This window comes from Sesamum indicum, linkage group LG3, assembly GCF_026168435.1.
Source record: "Sesamum indicum cultivar Baizhima isolate 11 linkage group LG3, ASM2616843v1, whole genome shotgun sequence".
Taxonomy (NCBI): Eukaryota; Viridiplantae; Streptophyta; class Magnoliopsida; order Lamiales; family Pedaliaceae; genus Sesamum; species Sesamum indicum.
Window position 1 is genome coordinate 29,432,152 of NC_142659.1, and position 14,482 is coordinate 29,446,633.

General features: G+C 35.5%; 3 protein-coding genes across 6 annotated transcripts; 1 reads left to right on the top strand and 2 right to left on the bottom strand.

The window, feature by feature from the left end:
* The first annotated feature begins 1,620 nt into the window (after positions 1-1,620).
* Positions 1,621-7,220, top strand: LOC105159202 (protein DA1). 4 transcript variants are annotated; one of them, XM_088878904.1, is made up of 12 exons: positions 1,621-1,980; positions 3,012-3,108; positions 4,201-4,285; positions 4,560-4,740; positions 4,976-5,096; positions 5,210-5,293; positions 5,602-5,721; positions 5,830-6,042; positions 6,162-6,224; positions 6,339-6,448; positions 6,535-6,593; positions 6,678-7,220. In XM_088878904.1, the coding sequence occupies exons 1-12, from the start codon at positions 1,964-1,966 to the stop codon at positions 6,989-6,991; spliced, it is 1,464 nt and encodes a 487-aa protein (XP_088735030.1). In that variant the 5' UTR covers positions 1,621-1,963; the 3' UTR covers positions 6,992-7,220. The 4 variants fall into 4 exon arrangements, with proteins under 4 accessions (XP_088735030.1, XP_088735031.1, XP_088735032.1 ...); XM_088878905.1 differs by having other exon boundaries at positions 1,622-1,980; positions 2,907-3,108; XM_088878906.1 differs by having other exon boundaries at positions 1,622-1,980; positions 2,948-3,108.
* Positions 7,221-8,492: 1,272 nt separating this feature from the next.
* Positions 8,493-9,457, bottom strand: LOC105159203 (putative calcium-binding protein CML41). The gene has a single exon (XM_011076181.3). It carries the CDS (start codon positions 9,305-9,307, stop codon positions 8,744-8,746), a length of 564 nt encoding a protein of 187 aa, XP_011074483.1. The 5' UTR covers positions 9,308-9,457; the 3' UTR covers positions 8,493-8,743.
* Positions 9,458-11,237: 1,780 nt separating this feature from the next.
* On the bottom strand, positions 11,238-12,616 carry LOC105159205 (putative galacturonosyltransferase-like 1). The gene has a single exon (XM_011076182.3). It carries the CDS (start codon positions 12,570-12,572, stop codon positions 11,502-11,504), a length of 1,071 nt encoding a protein of 356 aa, XP_011074484.1. The 5' UTR covers positions 12,573-12,616; the 3' UTR covers positions 11,238-11,501.
* Positions 12,617-14,482: the final 1,866 nt, after the last annotated feature.

Below are 14,482 nucleotides of genomic sequence, written 5' to 3' on the forward strand. Positions count from 1 at the left end.
AAAATTGAGAGGGAGAAGCAAAAAAATGCAGTATTCCTGTTAACACAATGTCATCAATATATAATTTAACATAAATACCTAATCTATAATTAATAAAAAGAAAAAATCGCTTCTCATACACTTTGTGACACCGTAGTATCAAATTTTAAAATACTAATTATACCATTAACATTTGTTATTATTATAGTCACTTATTTATTTTAAATAGTCCACTTTAATTTTTTTTATTAATATATGATCATATTTATTCTGTACTTTTATTTGTGCTAGCTAATCACTTAATTCTTTTAAATTTTTATTTTAATATTTGAATCGTACTTATTTAATTATATATATATTAGTACTCTGTATCACGCTAACTAATATAAAGGACGATGGGCAACAACATCTATCACCGCCAGGCCTCGGCTATCATGATCCCACACAAATTTCCATAAATCCATCAGAACATGATTACTACTTTTGGACTTGATCATCTAACACATAACAGTTTTCTGTCTTTATGGAATGTTGGATTTATAGCATAATCATAATATAGTGAATGAACTTATCACACGAGTAGTTTTAGGCCAACCAATTGTGTTGAATATTTCTCCATCATTAAATGTCTTATCCTCAAATTACCTCTTGTGGGGAGGCCGCCGACCAAAGTAACTGCTACTTGATGCCCTCCTGTCATCTATTAATAGCTTGTCTAATGGGCAATTCAGTTTGAACCTACTAAACATTCACAACACTTTACTTGATTGATATTTTATATTTAACAATTTATAAACTCGAGTCTCGTCAATGTGTATATATATTTACTTTTATATAATTATAAATATTCAATTAAAATTTGTCAGATACTGAGTCACTTTCCTAAAATTGCTCATTTAACATTAGTTATTACTCAAGAATTGGACTATTCATTGAAGTTCTGCTTTGATTTACTTATAATAATGTCTTGTGGGCTCTTTTGATGTCAACTCAAACCTTACTCCTTTTGATTCAGGTTAAAATTATCCATCGTTTGATATATCAGCAAAAGGGATTTCTAATATTAACTCATCGAATAAAGTAGAAAACCTGATGACAGAGATAGCAGCAGCTCAATTCTAAGTTTATTGCCAAACTAATGACAAGACTTTCATGCCTTGTTTTAGCATGTGCAGCTTTCGGTCTCTAAGACTCCTTGGTAAAAGATATCATCAATTAATGATCTTGGATAGAACAAACCGGCTTTTAAGTGCCTAGAGAATGATATTTGTATTCAAACAAGTTATCAATCATTATATTAATATATCATGATATTCTGCGTAATTTAATGACAGCCCGCTATCGTGATTCACTGCTGCAATATCAATTCAATGTTTTATTCACTCATATTTCCACAAAACATTCAGCAATTCAAGAAAGATTGGGAAAGGAACAATCTTTTTTCAGTTTGTTCGTCGGCCTTTGATCTCTTTTGCTCTTTTATTCGCGATAAAGGACTTCCTGTGTACAATAGAGAACGGAAAAAGGGGACCCACTTGACACTGTAGTTTACTCCCAGCCGCAAGTAAATGTTTCTGGGTCAAACACTTTTGGGCTTAAAGTTTGAAAATTTTGCGTTTATATTGAATAATATTATACGTATTCATACAGTAGAACGACTTTTCCCACAAGATTAATGTTGGGTTCCTGGTGGACTATTTGAAGATGAAGAAATTTCTGGGGTGTTCATTATCTTATTAGCTATTCCGTTTTCTTATAACTTAAGGTATCCTTTTGCGCGTCGGCGATCGAGAACAGAAAGATTCTTGATTTATATCTTGAAAAAAAGTTTTCCTTTTGCTACCAAGATTCTGGTTTGGATTGAAAGCGTCAAAAGGGTGCGTTCAGGATCCTTTAAATTGTTCTGAATGATGTTGCTTTTTGAAGATTCTAGCTTCTTTTTCTGATCTTGAGGTGCCATTTGCTTCCACCATCTCTGCGGATTATGTGGTCTGCTCTGAGGTAAGCTACTTGTTCAATGTTTGATTTCATTTTAGTTAAAACGCGTCTTGTCTGATTGTCTTGAATTTGACGCACGACTGAGCTGGATCAATATTTGTTGAATTTGTGTTTTTGATGTTCACTTTGAATACATCATGGTGAGTAGAAGTATTTCTGTTTTATGCAATTATGTGTCGTTTGAATTTTTGAAGCATTTGGTCTATTGGTCTTGATTACTTGATCGGTTGTATTTTAGTTGTATGCATCCTTGAAGCCTTATTCTTGTGTCCCTCATTTTTATTTGGTTTTGGGTTATGCTGCATTCAACAAGCTATGTCCAAGAGGGTTGCAAATTGCAGTCAGAATTATAGTAGCTTATGGCTTGTGGGATGCTACTTTATTTTGCAACCATATAATGCTTTGAGCCTCCGATATATTCTATCCTTCCTATATTTATGTGAGGTCCAAATTGTTGAGAGAAATAGGGATATGAAAGCTTGTTCATTTCATGCTCCAGGATTATTTGTATAGCCTGGACCTGAATATGAAATTTCTAGGCTGTTTAACTTGTCTTAGTGAAGTTCTGGGCCTTTTGCTCTGGAGAAAGCATTTGCGGGATGAAGAAGGTGCCTATGGATTAACATTTGGAGTGTCTTAATGCTACTAAATCAATTGTTTTTCAGTTTAATATGAAAAATTTAATTCCGATTCAGACTAATCTAATTTCATGAAAATATGGGTGCACGATTTGAACTGTTTTATGGTATATGGTTATCTTGTTAACATATTTGCTTTAATAATAAATAGTACCTGGAGTACACTGAAACTTGTAGCATTTTTTTGGTTTGTAGTAGAGGATTAGTACTTGTAGCATGTTCTCTCTGTTTGTGTGTCACCTCTTTCTTCCCCTGCTTTGCTCTTTACGTCGTTCCAACTGTATCCTACAGGTGCTATCATTCTAAGTATCTTCTGGTGCTTTATTAAGTAGTTTGTTTCAGATAACGCTTCACTGAGTGTACACTGATTGGAATTAATCTAATGGGCTGGCTTAGCAAAATTTTCAAACGTCCCAACCATAAAGTTACAGATGGCCGATATGATTGGAGATATAGAGCGGATACGATGGGCAATCTTCAGTCGACTTCATGGGTAAGTGTTCATTGCGTTTTTTTTTCTTGTCCCTTTTCTCTTGATGAGACTGACTACTAACATGACGTCAAAGCTATCTTTGTATTCAACACAATGAAGGGCATCATAACTGTTTGGTTTCGATGTTAAGATTCCACATTCTTATAACTTCTTTAGGCTAAAGTTGATATTTTCTTGTTTTCTTTATCGTCCTCCTGAATCTTGATGGTTCGCTGTATATACATCCTGATTTGTTTGGAAGCATAGCTTGGATTTCTTGCAAATGAATTTTTAGTAAATGGACTTATTTCCGATTTTCGATTCTGAGGGTATAACACTTTCTTTCAAAATGGCAGCTTTAAATATTTGAACCATAAGTAGATCAAGGTCAAGATTGAAGAAACAGAAATTGCCTTCAGATCATTTAATTGTCTGATTCAGTAGTCAATCTGAGATGGAAAGTTGCATATTGGTTTAGGGAGAAACTTACGGCTAACTTTGCCTGCACTTTTGTAATTTATCAATGTATATCGAAAATACCCATGCTAATCTTAAACCACCTACTCTTCAAATTTCCTGGTTTTCTCGTTTTCCATTGTTGTCATTTCAATCGTGGTGGACATGAACCTAGTATACTTCAACATTTTAAATCTATGTTATGTAATAGTTACGCTCGCATATGCTCTATATCTGAGTGAGTAATGCACCTATAAACAATGACCAGTGAGAAGGTGGGATATGGAGTAATCCTGGCTCTGCTGGAAGGAACATTTATCTAAAATAACTAATTTCTGGCTTCATAAATCTTCTTGAAGCATATCTTCTCACTGGAAAAAATAATATTAACTAAGAAATAAAACATCAATTTTTAATCACTTTAACATGCTACTGCTAGATCCAAGATCTGGGTAACTTCAACTTGTTATTGTGCAGAATGCCATCCGGTTAGTCAGAGTTAAATAGGCTGATGCATAGAGTTGAAATTCTTTCACATTTTATGCTTCTGTTTCAAATTATAGTTGTTCCCTTGGTAGAATAAGATGCACTTACTTCTCTTTGTTGGTTACTGAATCTTTTCACGGAAAGCTTATACATGTGTGTAAATTGATTTAGACTTCATCGTCGGAGTTTGAAGATATAGACCATGCTATTGCATTATCTCTTTCAGAAGCAGATCAGAAAGGAAAAGCTCCAGTTGGTGAGTGATATAGCAATCTGCTTACATAATTATATTTGGTTTTGAAAGTTGAAAACTGAATGACCTTTACATTAGTGTATATAAGGGACAACTCAAACATTGTATTTTCGTTACTTAGACGCATGGTTTGCCTGCAGTGAATAGTCTTAAGTTCAAGCTATTGTCTTTGTTGAGCTCATTACTTTCTTTTCCTCCACAATGGATCTTATATCATTTTTGTGTTTATATATACCATTTTGGCAAAGATCAATTCATATGCATAAACGTGGTATAGGTCGGGAACCACAATTTGAAGAAGATGAAGTACTTGCTAGGGCTCTTCAGGAGAGCTTGAATGCTGAGTCTCGACCAGTGTCGTGGAGTACAAATTACGATGGTGGAAATGGATATGGATACGGATATGGCAGCGATAACCTTTACCAACCTATAACTTTTCCCTATTCTACAAGCTTCAGGTACATAGTTCTTGAGGTTAAATATTTGTATTATATGTTAAATCCCTTATGTGCCGAACATCATCTTCCAAACATTTAGTCAATTTCTCGTTTGGCTTTTTAACTTCCATTTTTTGTTTTATCTTGATAGGATTTTTGACAAAAAATGCTCTTATCTTGATACCCCTTATATACGGATCACCCACCTTGGTAAATCATGCTTCATAGTTCTTTTGTTTTGCTTTTGCTGTGGTAGGATCTGTGCTGGCTGTAACATAGAGATCGGCCATGGAAGATTTTTGAGTTGCATGAGTGCTGTCTGGCACCCAGAATGTTTTAGATGCCGTGGATGTAGCCAACCGATATCTGATTACGAGGTACAGAGATTCTATGTCGTCCATGAATCGTATGCTAGATACCTTTTTGTGTTTAACTAATGAAATAAAAATAGTTTGCCATTGAATTGAACTAAACAATCTCTATACTGCAGTTTTCTGTGTCGCGGGGCCACGCATATCACAAAACTTGCTACAAGGAGTATCATCATCCAAAATGTGATGTCTGCAGACACTTTGTAAGTATCTCATCCCGTCAACTATCCAGTTCATTCTGTCTAAATTTTCGAGCAAAGTACTTGCCCGCATCCTTTATCATTATAAGCTAAAGTTTCATCACCATATATGAAAATACCACCAATCTACATTCATATCTCACTCGAATCTTCTTTCTCAATGGTACAGACTACAGAGCTGTATTTTCTGATTTGCATGTATTTGAGCCACTAGACGAAGATATTATTGTACCGCTTCTGTAATTGGTGGAAACTTACATGTTTCTTGTTACTTTGAGATTGTTTGATTTTTGTTTGTTTGCTGATCACAGATTCCAACAAATGCAGCTGGCCTTATTGAATACAGAGCACATCCTTTTTGGTCCCAGAAATACTGCCCCAGACATGAGCACGATGGAACTCCTCGATGCTGTAGTTGTGAGCGAATGGAGGTAATTTGGACTAAGTTCAACTCCAACTGTATGCAAAATCTCTCACCGTTGCAAAGAAAACCTAAACAGATTTTGCTATTTTTTCTTTGGATGTTTCGCTTGTTGCAGTCATGGGACTCAAGATTTGCTGCCCTTAGTGACTGTCGAAAGCTCTGCTTGGAGTGCCTCGATTCTGCAATTATGGATACGAAAGAGTGTCAGCCCCTTTTTCTTGAAATACAAGAGTTCTTCAAAGGATTAAATATGAAATTGACACAGCAAGTTCCTTTGCTGTTGGTTGAGAAACAGGCACTGAATAGTGCCATGGGCGGCGAGAAGCATGTAAGAAACATTTCTAGTTGAAGAAATGAAACTTCTTTTCTTGGAGGCTCTCAAGCCACTCTTCATTGTAACTTTATGTTTACAAAGGAATTACTTTGGTCTTCTCTTTTCTTTTCCAGGGGCATCATCACATGCCTGAGACTCGAGGCCTTTGTCTGTCTGAGGAACAAACAGTCAGCACCGTAAGGACTTCGGTTATCATTTTTCTGTACTCTTGTCTCTAAGGAGAGTTGCAATATTTTCAATATTATCCACTTCTATATTAGTTTCACTCTTATTCACCATTCGGGTACCAGATATTGCGGCGACCAAGGATAGGAGCTGGAAACCGTGTCAGGACCGAGCCTTACAAATTAACACGCCATTGTGAAGTGACAGCAATCCTCATCTTATATGGTCTTCCCAGGTACTTTCTGCTTCTTTCCGGGCTCATCGGAAATCTATTTTAGTTTTAATTTCATCCTTACCAGTTTTATCGTTCTACATATGCAGGTTGTTGACTGGAACGATATTAGCACATGAAATGATGCATGCTTGGCTGCGACTCAACGGTGCCTTCTTGTCCCACCCCATAGTTTATTTACCTCATATAGTTTTTCTTTTCGGCTGATAACATGTTCACCATATTGTTTAAGGTTATCGAACTCTGAGACAAGACGTTGAAGAAGGTATCTGTCAAGTCATTGCCAGTATGTGGTTGGAATCTCAGATCCTATCCATGTCTGATAGCAACAGCGCGTCAACCTCATCCTCCACTTTCACATCACCGAACAAGGGGGGAAGATCTCCATTCGAGACGAAACTTAGCAAGTTCTTTAAACAACAGATTGCAACGGATACATCTCCAGTATATGGAAACGGGTTTAGAGCCGGTCATCAGGCAGTCGTGAGGTTCGGGCTACAGAGGACCCTGGACCACATGAGGAAAACCGGAAACTTTCCTCATTGATGACAAATTTGGACAAATTAGATTCCTGTTTTCTTCTTTTGTCTTCTTCTCAGATTATGGTTTTCTTGTCGATTTTCAACCTGTGACCACCATTTTTGTAGGAAAAAAAATACATGTCAGCACAAAAGTTTCCAGGGGAGGTTTGTGTAGTCACTCTTGTATAGTTCGGGGTCTTATACCATTTCTTACATAAAATAATAAAATCACTCTCCTTTTTTTCTGTATAGAATTCTTCTGTATAATATATTTTGAGCTTGCCCTGTCTGAATCCAACTCAAATGCAAGTCAACGTGGCTTTAGATGAACATAGTCCCCGACGGGATCCTGTTCCTGGGCTGTGTCGTTTTATTGATCTTGGATTTTAGTCAAACAACTATTTTTTTTTTTTAATCCAAACAAGAAAGGAAATATATATATAAAGAAAATAATAGAAATAAAGGATAAAATTCTATTTTCCAAAGTGAGAAAGTCTTAGTATAAGGGATCCAGTCAAGCTTAATAGTTGTTCTTCCTACAACACGATTCAAATGGGTTCAGGTAGATCGAACGGATATTCTTTTATTTTTTGGATTTGAGATTATCATGAATTAGATTTTGAATTTTTTATTAATAGTAATAAATAAATTATAATAACTTATCATGATATACAGAACATTAATAACTCATTCTACTAAAGTGAAACAAAGATAAAAATTTAACTATATTATAATATTTGTATTCTTTTTTTTTTGTGGAAGATGTAAATTGCATATAAGTAAAGAATGTGTACAATAAATTAAAAAAAGAGATTTTTATTTAAAAAATAATTAAAAAATTCCAAAATTAAAAATAAAAGAAAGAGATTTTTTTTTTGTTACTATTGGAGTAGTATATTAAGAAAGATAATGATATGTGAGATGGTTGATCTATTTGTTATTTTATTATTGGTTTAATTAATTTTGATGTTATACTATTTTTCAACAGTAATAGTCGATATTAATTTTTTTTGTAATATTTAAATAGATTAAAGTCATACACCATGCACACATTTTATAATTTATAAAGTCATCAAAAGAAAATTATGCTTGTACATATTTTTTTTATTGCCCTACTTTTCTTTATACTAAATTACAAAAGAAATAAGAAGAAAAAGTTTGGGTATTCGATTTTGAGTACCCGATTTTTTTGAGTTTGTCGGGCACCAAAATATACTACCCAATCAATTGGGTACTCGTCCGATCCAAAATAACCCCTACATCTAAACCATATTTTTCAAATATGAAAAAACTGTAATATCGCTTTTTCAAGAACAAACTTGTAACCACACTCTTCTCGGTGCAATAATGATGTATTTGTTAATTATCGTAGAAAATTTTAATTTGAATTGTGTTCAATCATATCTAAATAAGTTATAATAGCACTTAAAGATGTCATTGATTGAAATATGATCAGATTTTATTCCATTTAAAAATTTTCACCTAAAAGCAAAATAAAAAAGATAAAACCAAATAAATAATGTGGAGATGATGAAATAAATTTTGAATTATGGTCATATCATTTATTAAAACAATATAACATATGCTGAATGTGATGTGACATGTGATTTAACTATTGACGAGACACAAATTAAGATAGAACTAACTTTTGTTTTGAAACCAAATCCATTGTAGTATTAATTTACAGCATTGGATCGACCGTATTTGTTGGCACGAATTCAAACCTTAATTGTATTGTCGGGGAATTAATTCAAAGAATTAACGAAACACAATCGAACTAAGTCATCATCTTATAGAACTCATAGAAATCCAGCACTCCATTCCCATCAAGATCATAAACCCTAATCATGGCTTTGCATTCCTGAAGCGATTTCACGTCCCCCAGGCGTCGGAGGACCTGTCTCAGCCCCTCCGGCGTGATGAAACCGCAGCCCTTCTCCACTTCGTACACCTCAAAAGCCTGCCGCAGAACGACGTCGCCATCGCCGTCTCGCAGTTCCATCAGCCGCACGAATTCTCCATATCCCAGCAGCAAAGAGCCATTGGAGAACTCTCCAATGATTCTCTTCGCGTCGTCGTACGACAGGGACTCGCCGATGGAATCAAAATAATCCCTCAGTTCTTCGGCAGAAATCTTGCCATCACCGTCGGCGTCCAGGAAGCAGAAAACCCGTCGGAACTCGTCTTCGCTGGTGCTGGTTTTCGATGTTGAAATCCCTCCGTCGGGGCTGGCGGTTTCAGTTGGAGGGGTGGCTGCGTATGGCTTGAAGCGAAGGCGGCGGGGTAGGCGGAGCTTGAAAGCCCTGGTGTTGAACGGCTTCGCAATGCTGGAGATCGCCATGGGAGATGAACTGGAAAGGTTGGAAAGAATGAAAGGTGAGTGAAGGGTTTATATAGAGAAATGAGTTACGAAAAAGTGTTGGTAAATGCAGGGCCGAATTTCTCTGGAAATTGCATGACAGCTTCCCAGATCTCTCAAGGTAGTTAAAGAGGCAGCTCATAGATATTTTGCCTGTAAATGAACAATAGTTTTATCCTGGATAATTTACTTGTCTACCTAGCTATCTCCTTTCCCTTATTTTCCGGGAAAGATCCTTTTAAACATGCAGGGCCCGCTATTTTATTTATATAATTTATTTATTTTTGTTCGACAGGTAATATTAAGAAAGTACGGTGACATCCCCAAACTTGTCGAAAAAGATTGCGTTTGCCAAACATCTTGGCAAAACGTGATGGAATGTGACTATGTTCGACCTTACTTACAAGACCACAATGATTAGTGGTCAAAAAAAAAAAAACCTTTTATATAACATGCATGTTCTAATTAAATGTACTGTAAAATGCAATTCCATTTTATAATACAAGATCCAAATTCGATGTTTTTATATTCTCTTGAAGGAAATTATTAAAATTGTCGAAATGTTAATGTGGTAAGAAATTGAGGATGAAATGGAGGAGGCGTGAGGGGAAAAAGATATTGGGAGAATGTTGAAGATTAATTAGGTACAGAATAAAGAATATTTTGGGGTCATCTTAAGTTGTAGGCATGACGAAAGTTTCACTCACATATCATGCCAACGACCCACCTAATATTTTAGGCCAGGATTCAGTTAGGCCCATGATTATTTTTACGTGTTATTAGTCATCGTACTACGTCATTTTTGTGTATACATAAATAATTTTTAAACTTTAATTAATAAAAATAAAATACATTATATTTAATAAAAGAAAATCAATTTAAAAAGTATTATCGGCACAAATTAATAATTAGTATAATTGTACCACAAACTACCATTTGTAAGTTAAAAGTATTTTACACGTAAATTTCTTGTAGTTTGAAAAATTACATCGTAATCTTAATTTGTTTCCGTTCAACAACTAAAGCCGTTCGTTAGTCAAAATCACACAATTTAGTGATATTAGTAAAAAGGATAAATCAAAATTCATATCCAATTACCCTCAATTGACTTATTGCAGGTTAAATTTTTTTTTTACCAAACTATCCTTATACTAATGCAAGTGAGAATGTACATCGTCGCTCTTATAATGGTAGTTTGGTTAGAAAAGTTTTGTTTAACCTAGAATAAATATATAAATTAATTAGTGTTAAATATAAATTTTACTGCTAATATCAGCAAATTCTATATTTTAAAAAACAATAGTATAATTGTCTTTAATTTAAAAAAAATCTAGTTCATTATACATACTCTATTGTTTAAAAATTTAAAACATATAACAATTATATATGCAAGCCATATGGGGTGTAACCGTATACCATGATGAGTTTAATAGCCAAAGGCATGAGATGACAATAGCAATTAGCAAGCATGAATAGGCCGATATATATCTAGCGGCCTGCATTTTAAGTCGTATATTGGACTACATAGTTAAATCGAATAAGGACACCAAGGAAATCACGATATCAACTTGTTCAACTCTGGATCAAATCAAATTTCGTGCAACTATGTTAAGCATACTTGCAAATTACAGACGTCAATCAAGGTTTTTTTTTTTTTTTTTTTTTTTTTTCTTGATGGGGTGAAAAGGAAGTATGATTCACCCTTTTGAGAAAGTTTTAGAAAGGAGAAAAATATAATTCGTTACATTATTTATTACATAAGTAATACATAAGATCAAAGATTGATAAATAAAGTCATGCAAGTAATAATTTTCAAATGAAATATACAAAACGTTAAGATAAAGACATTACAACAAAACCCAAAAAAACAATACTGTTGTTGGAATCTTTCAACGATTTATATGTAATAAAATTTTAAGTAACGACATATAGTTGAGTTGTTCCATTGTAATTAACACACTAATCAATTATTAATCCTAGAATGTAATTTATAATTACGCTAATTACATCAATATTATATGTACATATATTTCATCAAATGAAATCATGATTTTGCATTCCGTGTTAATATGTAATTATACATTTACCATGAATATTTCCTCCCGACATTTACCTTCGAAAACAATAACAAACTAAATTGTTTTTTAGCGAGAATTTTTACGATCTGTGAACGAATTCAAGAATCAAATGAAAACGGAGGTTTTAACAGATCATAAGGTGCCCAAAGTGCATCCAACGGGCATGGCCTGCCAGCGTCGAGCCGGGCCCATGGCTTTCCTTTCCCACTCCAATGGAGTAGGCTCACCGGGCCTGGATGCAGGGCCCGGCAAAGCCCGCGAAAGTTATCTCCTCCCAGACCGTGCTGATTCCACCGGTGATCCACCGCCGCTATGTTTCCGGCGAAAACCAGCAGAAATGGCGGCAGAGAGCCCAGTTCGTATATCCTCATCCTCTTCTGTAGCTCCATCCATTCCTCAATCTGTTTCGTGTAATCGCCGCCCCGCCACCGGTCCAGGTCAATCACCATCACGCCGGTGTTGAAATAGCAGGCTCTCCGGTTCGCGAAGGTCAAGGAGAGTGAAGGGTTCGACCAGAATGTGGGGGTGAAGTAAGAAGTGAAATTGGCGTTGCAGTATTCCGGCGCCGCCAGGACTTTGTCCCCAGGGAGAGGCGTGCCTGAAAGTTTCGCAATGTCATCAACAAGGACCAAGTCCGAGTCCAGATACACCACACGGCGGACGCAGGGCGGCAGGAGGTCCGCTAGGTAGCTCCGGGCGTAGTTGAGAGGGCAGTCGAGGGCGGAGCGGATGGAGGTGGAGATTAGCCCCGCCACCGCGGAATCACGAAACGGGTATATTTGGAAGATGAGGTCCGGGAAAGAGGCGGAGATGGTATCTCGCAGGGCGGAAGCATCGGCGGAGGCAGAGGCCACGAAATGGAAAAAGACATTCTGGGGGCAGGAAGCGTGCTGGAGGATGGAGAGGACAGCGGCCATCGAGCCCCGGATGTAGGCAGCATCGAGGGTCATGGCCAAGTGAATGGCCTCGTTCCAGCAGACAACGTCATTGTTGTGGTTATTGTCTGAATCATCAGCCTTAAAATTATTGTTGGGGCATTCGGGGGAATTGTAGAACTTGGGGGCTTCTCTAAACTGTTGTGGGATTGTGGATGTTACAACACTTTGTGATGGGAGAAAGTAAGTGTTGATAGTGAGAAAGAGAAAGAAGAGAAAAAGTTTAGGCTTCATCGGATGTCCTTAGATTTGGAAATGCGAGATGGGTTGAGTTTTATTTCGAGTTGGATTGAGTTGGAAGTTAAAAAACAGGCTTTTGAAAACTTAAAAATGCATAGCTGGAAGTGTGGCCGGGCAGCATGGATCACTCAAACATTTCCCAAATGGTACTTGTTCTTGGTTTTCATCATGGATTATTTAAATTTTTCTTATTTGAATTGATTTGAGGTCGTAACTTTGTTCAATTCAATCTCGAATTTTAATATAAGTCAAAGGTCCTATCTAGCAAATGGATCATTGAATTTTAACATAAGTCTACGTCCAAGAAAACACGATCGGAGAATATTGGGTAGGCCTCAACAATATTTTTTTTATACTTAAGTTGGTAAAATTGTTTAAAGATAATAAAGCAGATTAAGTTGAAGGTCCTATCTTGCAAATGGGCTATTGGAGTTATTCACAGTAATGGTATATTTGTATCAATTATATCAAACAACATGGAATATTATTGAGATATGTCACTTAAAAATAAATTGTACTATTTAAATATAGGGACTTTTTGGTCCTTTGAATAAATATAACGGTGGACTCTATATCAATTATACTTAGTGATGAAGAAGAAACAAATCTCGTCATAAAAGAAAAAATTATTCCAACAATGACAAAAAAATATCATCACAAAAGGAACGTCCAAAGTTAAACATATCAAAATCATTGTAATCAGCAAATTACGAAAACACTCATAGTAAACAAATTTTAATTGTGTAAAAAAGGTAGATAAATAACGAAATAGTATTTTGCGTTCACCTGTCCTAAATAGCATAAAATTTGGAGTAGTACAAATACCTCTCTCATTTGAAAAGGAAGGGGAGGATTTTTTGAAGAAGAATTTTAGGATAAAGTATGTTAAATCGTACCCTACAATACAAATATATTCGATTTCATATTTTAGCAACGTCATTTAGTACGTGACTAATGTGTAATTTAAGAAAAAACACCAAATATATTGTAAGTGTAATATTGTTTATTATGTAATTAATTCAGTGTCGTCAAATTTAATTAGGTAAGAATTTCACTTTTCACAAGTGGGACCCAGATTTTATTTTCTTGATTCTTACAGCATCAATTATGAAATAAAAAGGTAAAAACATTGGAAGAGAACCAAAAATGCATGGTGATAGTGATGGGGAACAAGACTTGAAAAGTTACAAGGTCGCGACGAAGAGCCACATGGCCAAAGCAAATAAAGTTCTTGCTTTTAAGGTAGTGGGAAATGGCAATTAGGGATTTGAGGGGACCAAATTTTTCAGTATTCCAGGAATGATTTAGAAGGTATTGTACTTGTGTCCAATGCGTAATTGTGTCGTAAACCAAGGTACAATGAAATCAAGCCGACATCATTGTAAAATCTGTTTCAGCATCCACATGTCAAACATATTAGCTAGGGTGTTGTTTTATATTTCATTTTGAAACTAATTGCATTGCGGATGTAACTTAATTTTATAGTGGTTTATTTTATTTATAAATGTCATGAATAAGTTTACTTTTTGATTTGAGTAATTTGGTGAAGGATCTTCCAAAGATCCTTTCATCCTTGAAAAAAGACGAAAATGACCGAATAGGACAACAGTCATCTAAGGATTCTAGAGTCATCACGTGGCATATTATGATTCAGCATAAATGACCTTTACAAATATGAGTTGTTCCTGTTTATAAGGTATGTATTTATTACATTACGATCGAGTATTGCAACTTTAATCACCTCATAACTTACTCTAAGTTAAATTTAAAGGATTTAATTGGAGATAATCGATCCTTACAATTAGACTAATTATGTCGCCGCTCAACCTATTTAAAGATTTGGACTAATTATGCCCCCGCTCAACCTATTTAAGGATCTGGTTCGAGGTGATTCGGTAGAACAC

Excerpts from the sequence above, each read along its gene's own strand:
- LOC105159202 (XM_088878904.1), top strand. Across the intron at positions 5,294-5,601 it reads GTGATGTCTGCAGACACTTT|ATTCCAACAAATGCAGCTGG; the intron begins GTAAGTATCTCA and ends TGCTGATCACAG. Across the intron at positions 6,225-6,338 it reads AGGAACAAACAGTCAGCACC|ATATTGCGGCGACCAAGGAT; the intron begins GTAAGGACTTCG and ends TTCGGGTACCAG.
- LOC105159203 (XM_011076181.3), bottom strand. The coding sequence starts at position 9,307 with ATGGCGATCTCCAGCATTGCGAAGCCGTTCAACACCAGGGCTTTCAAG.
- LOC105159205 (XM_011076182.3), bottom strand. The coding sequence starts at position 12,572 with ATGAAGCCTAAACTTTTTCTCTTCTTTCTCTTTCTCACTATCAACACT.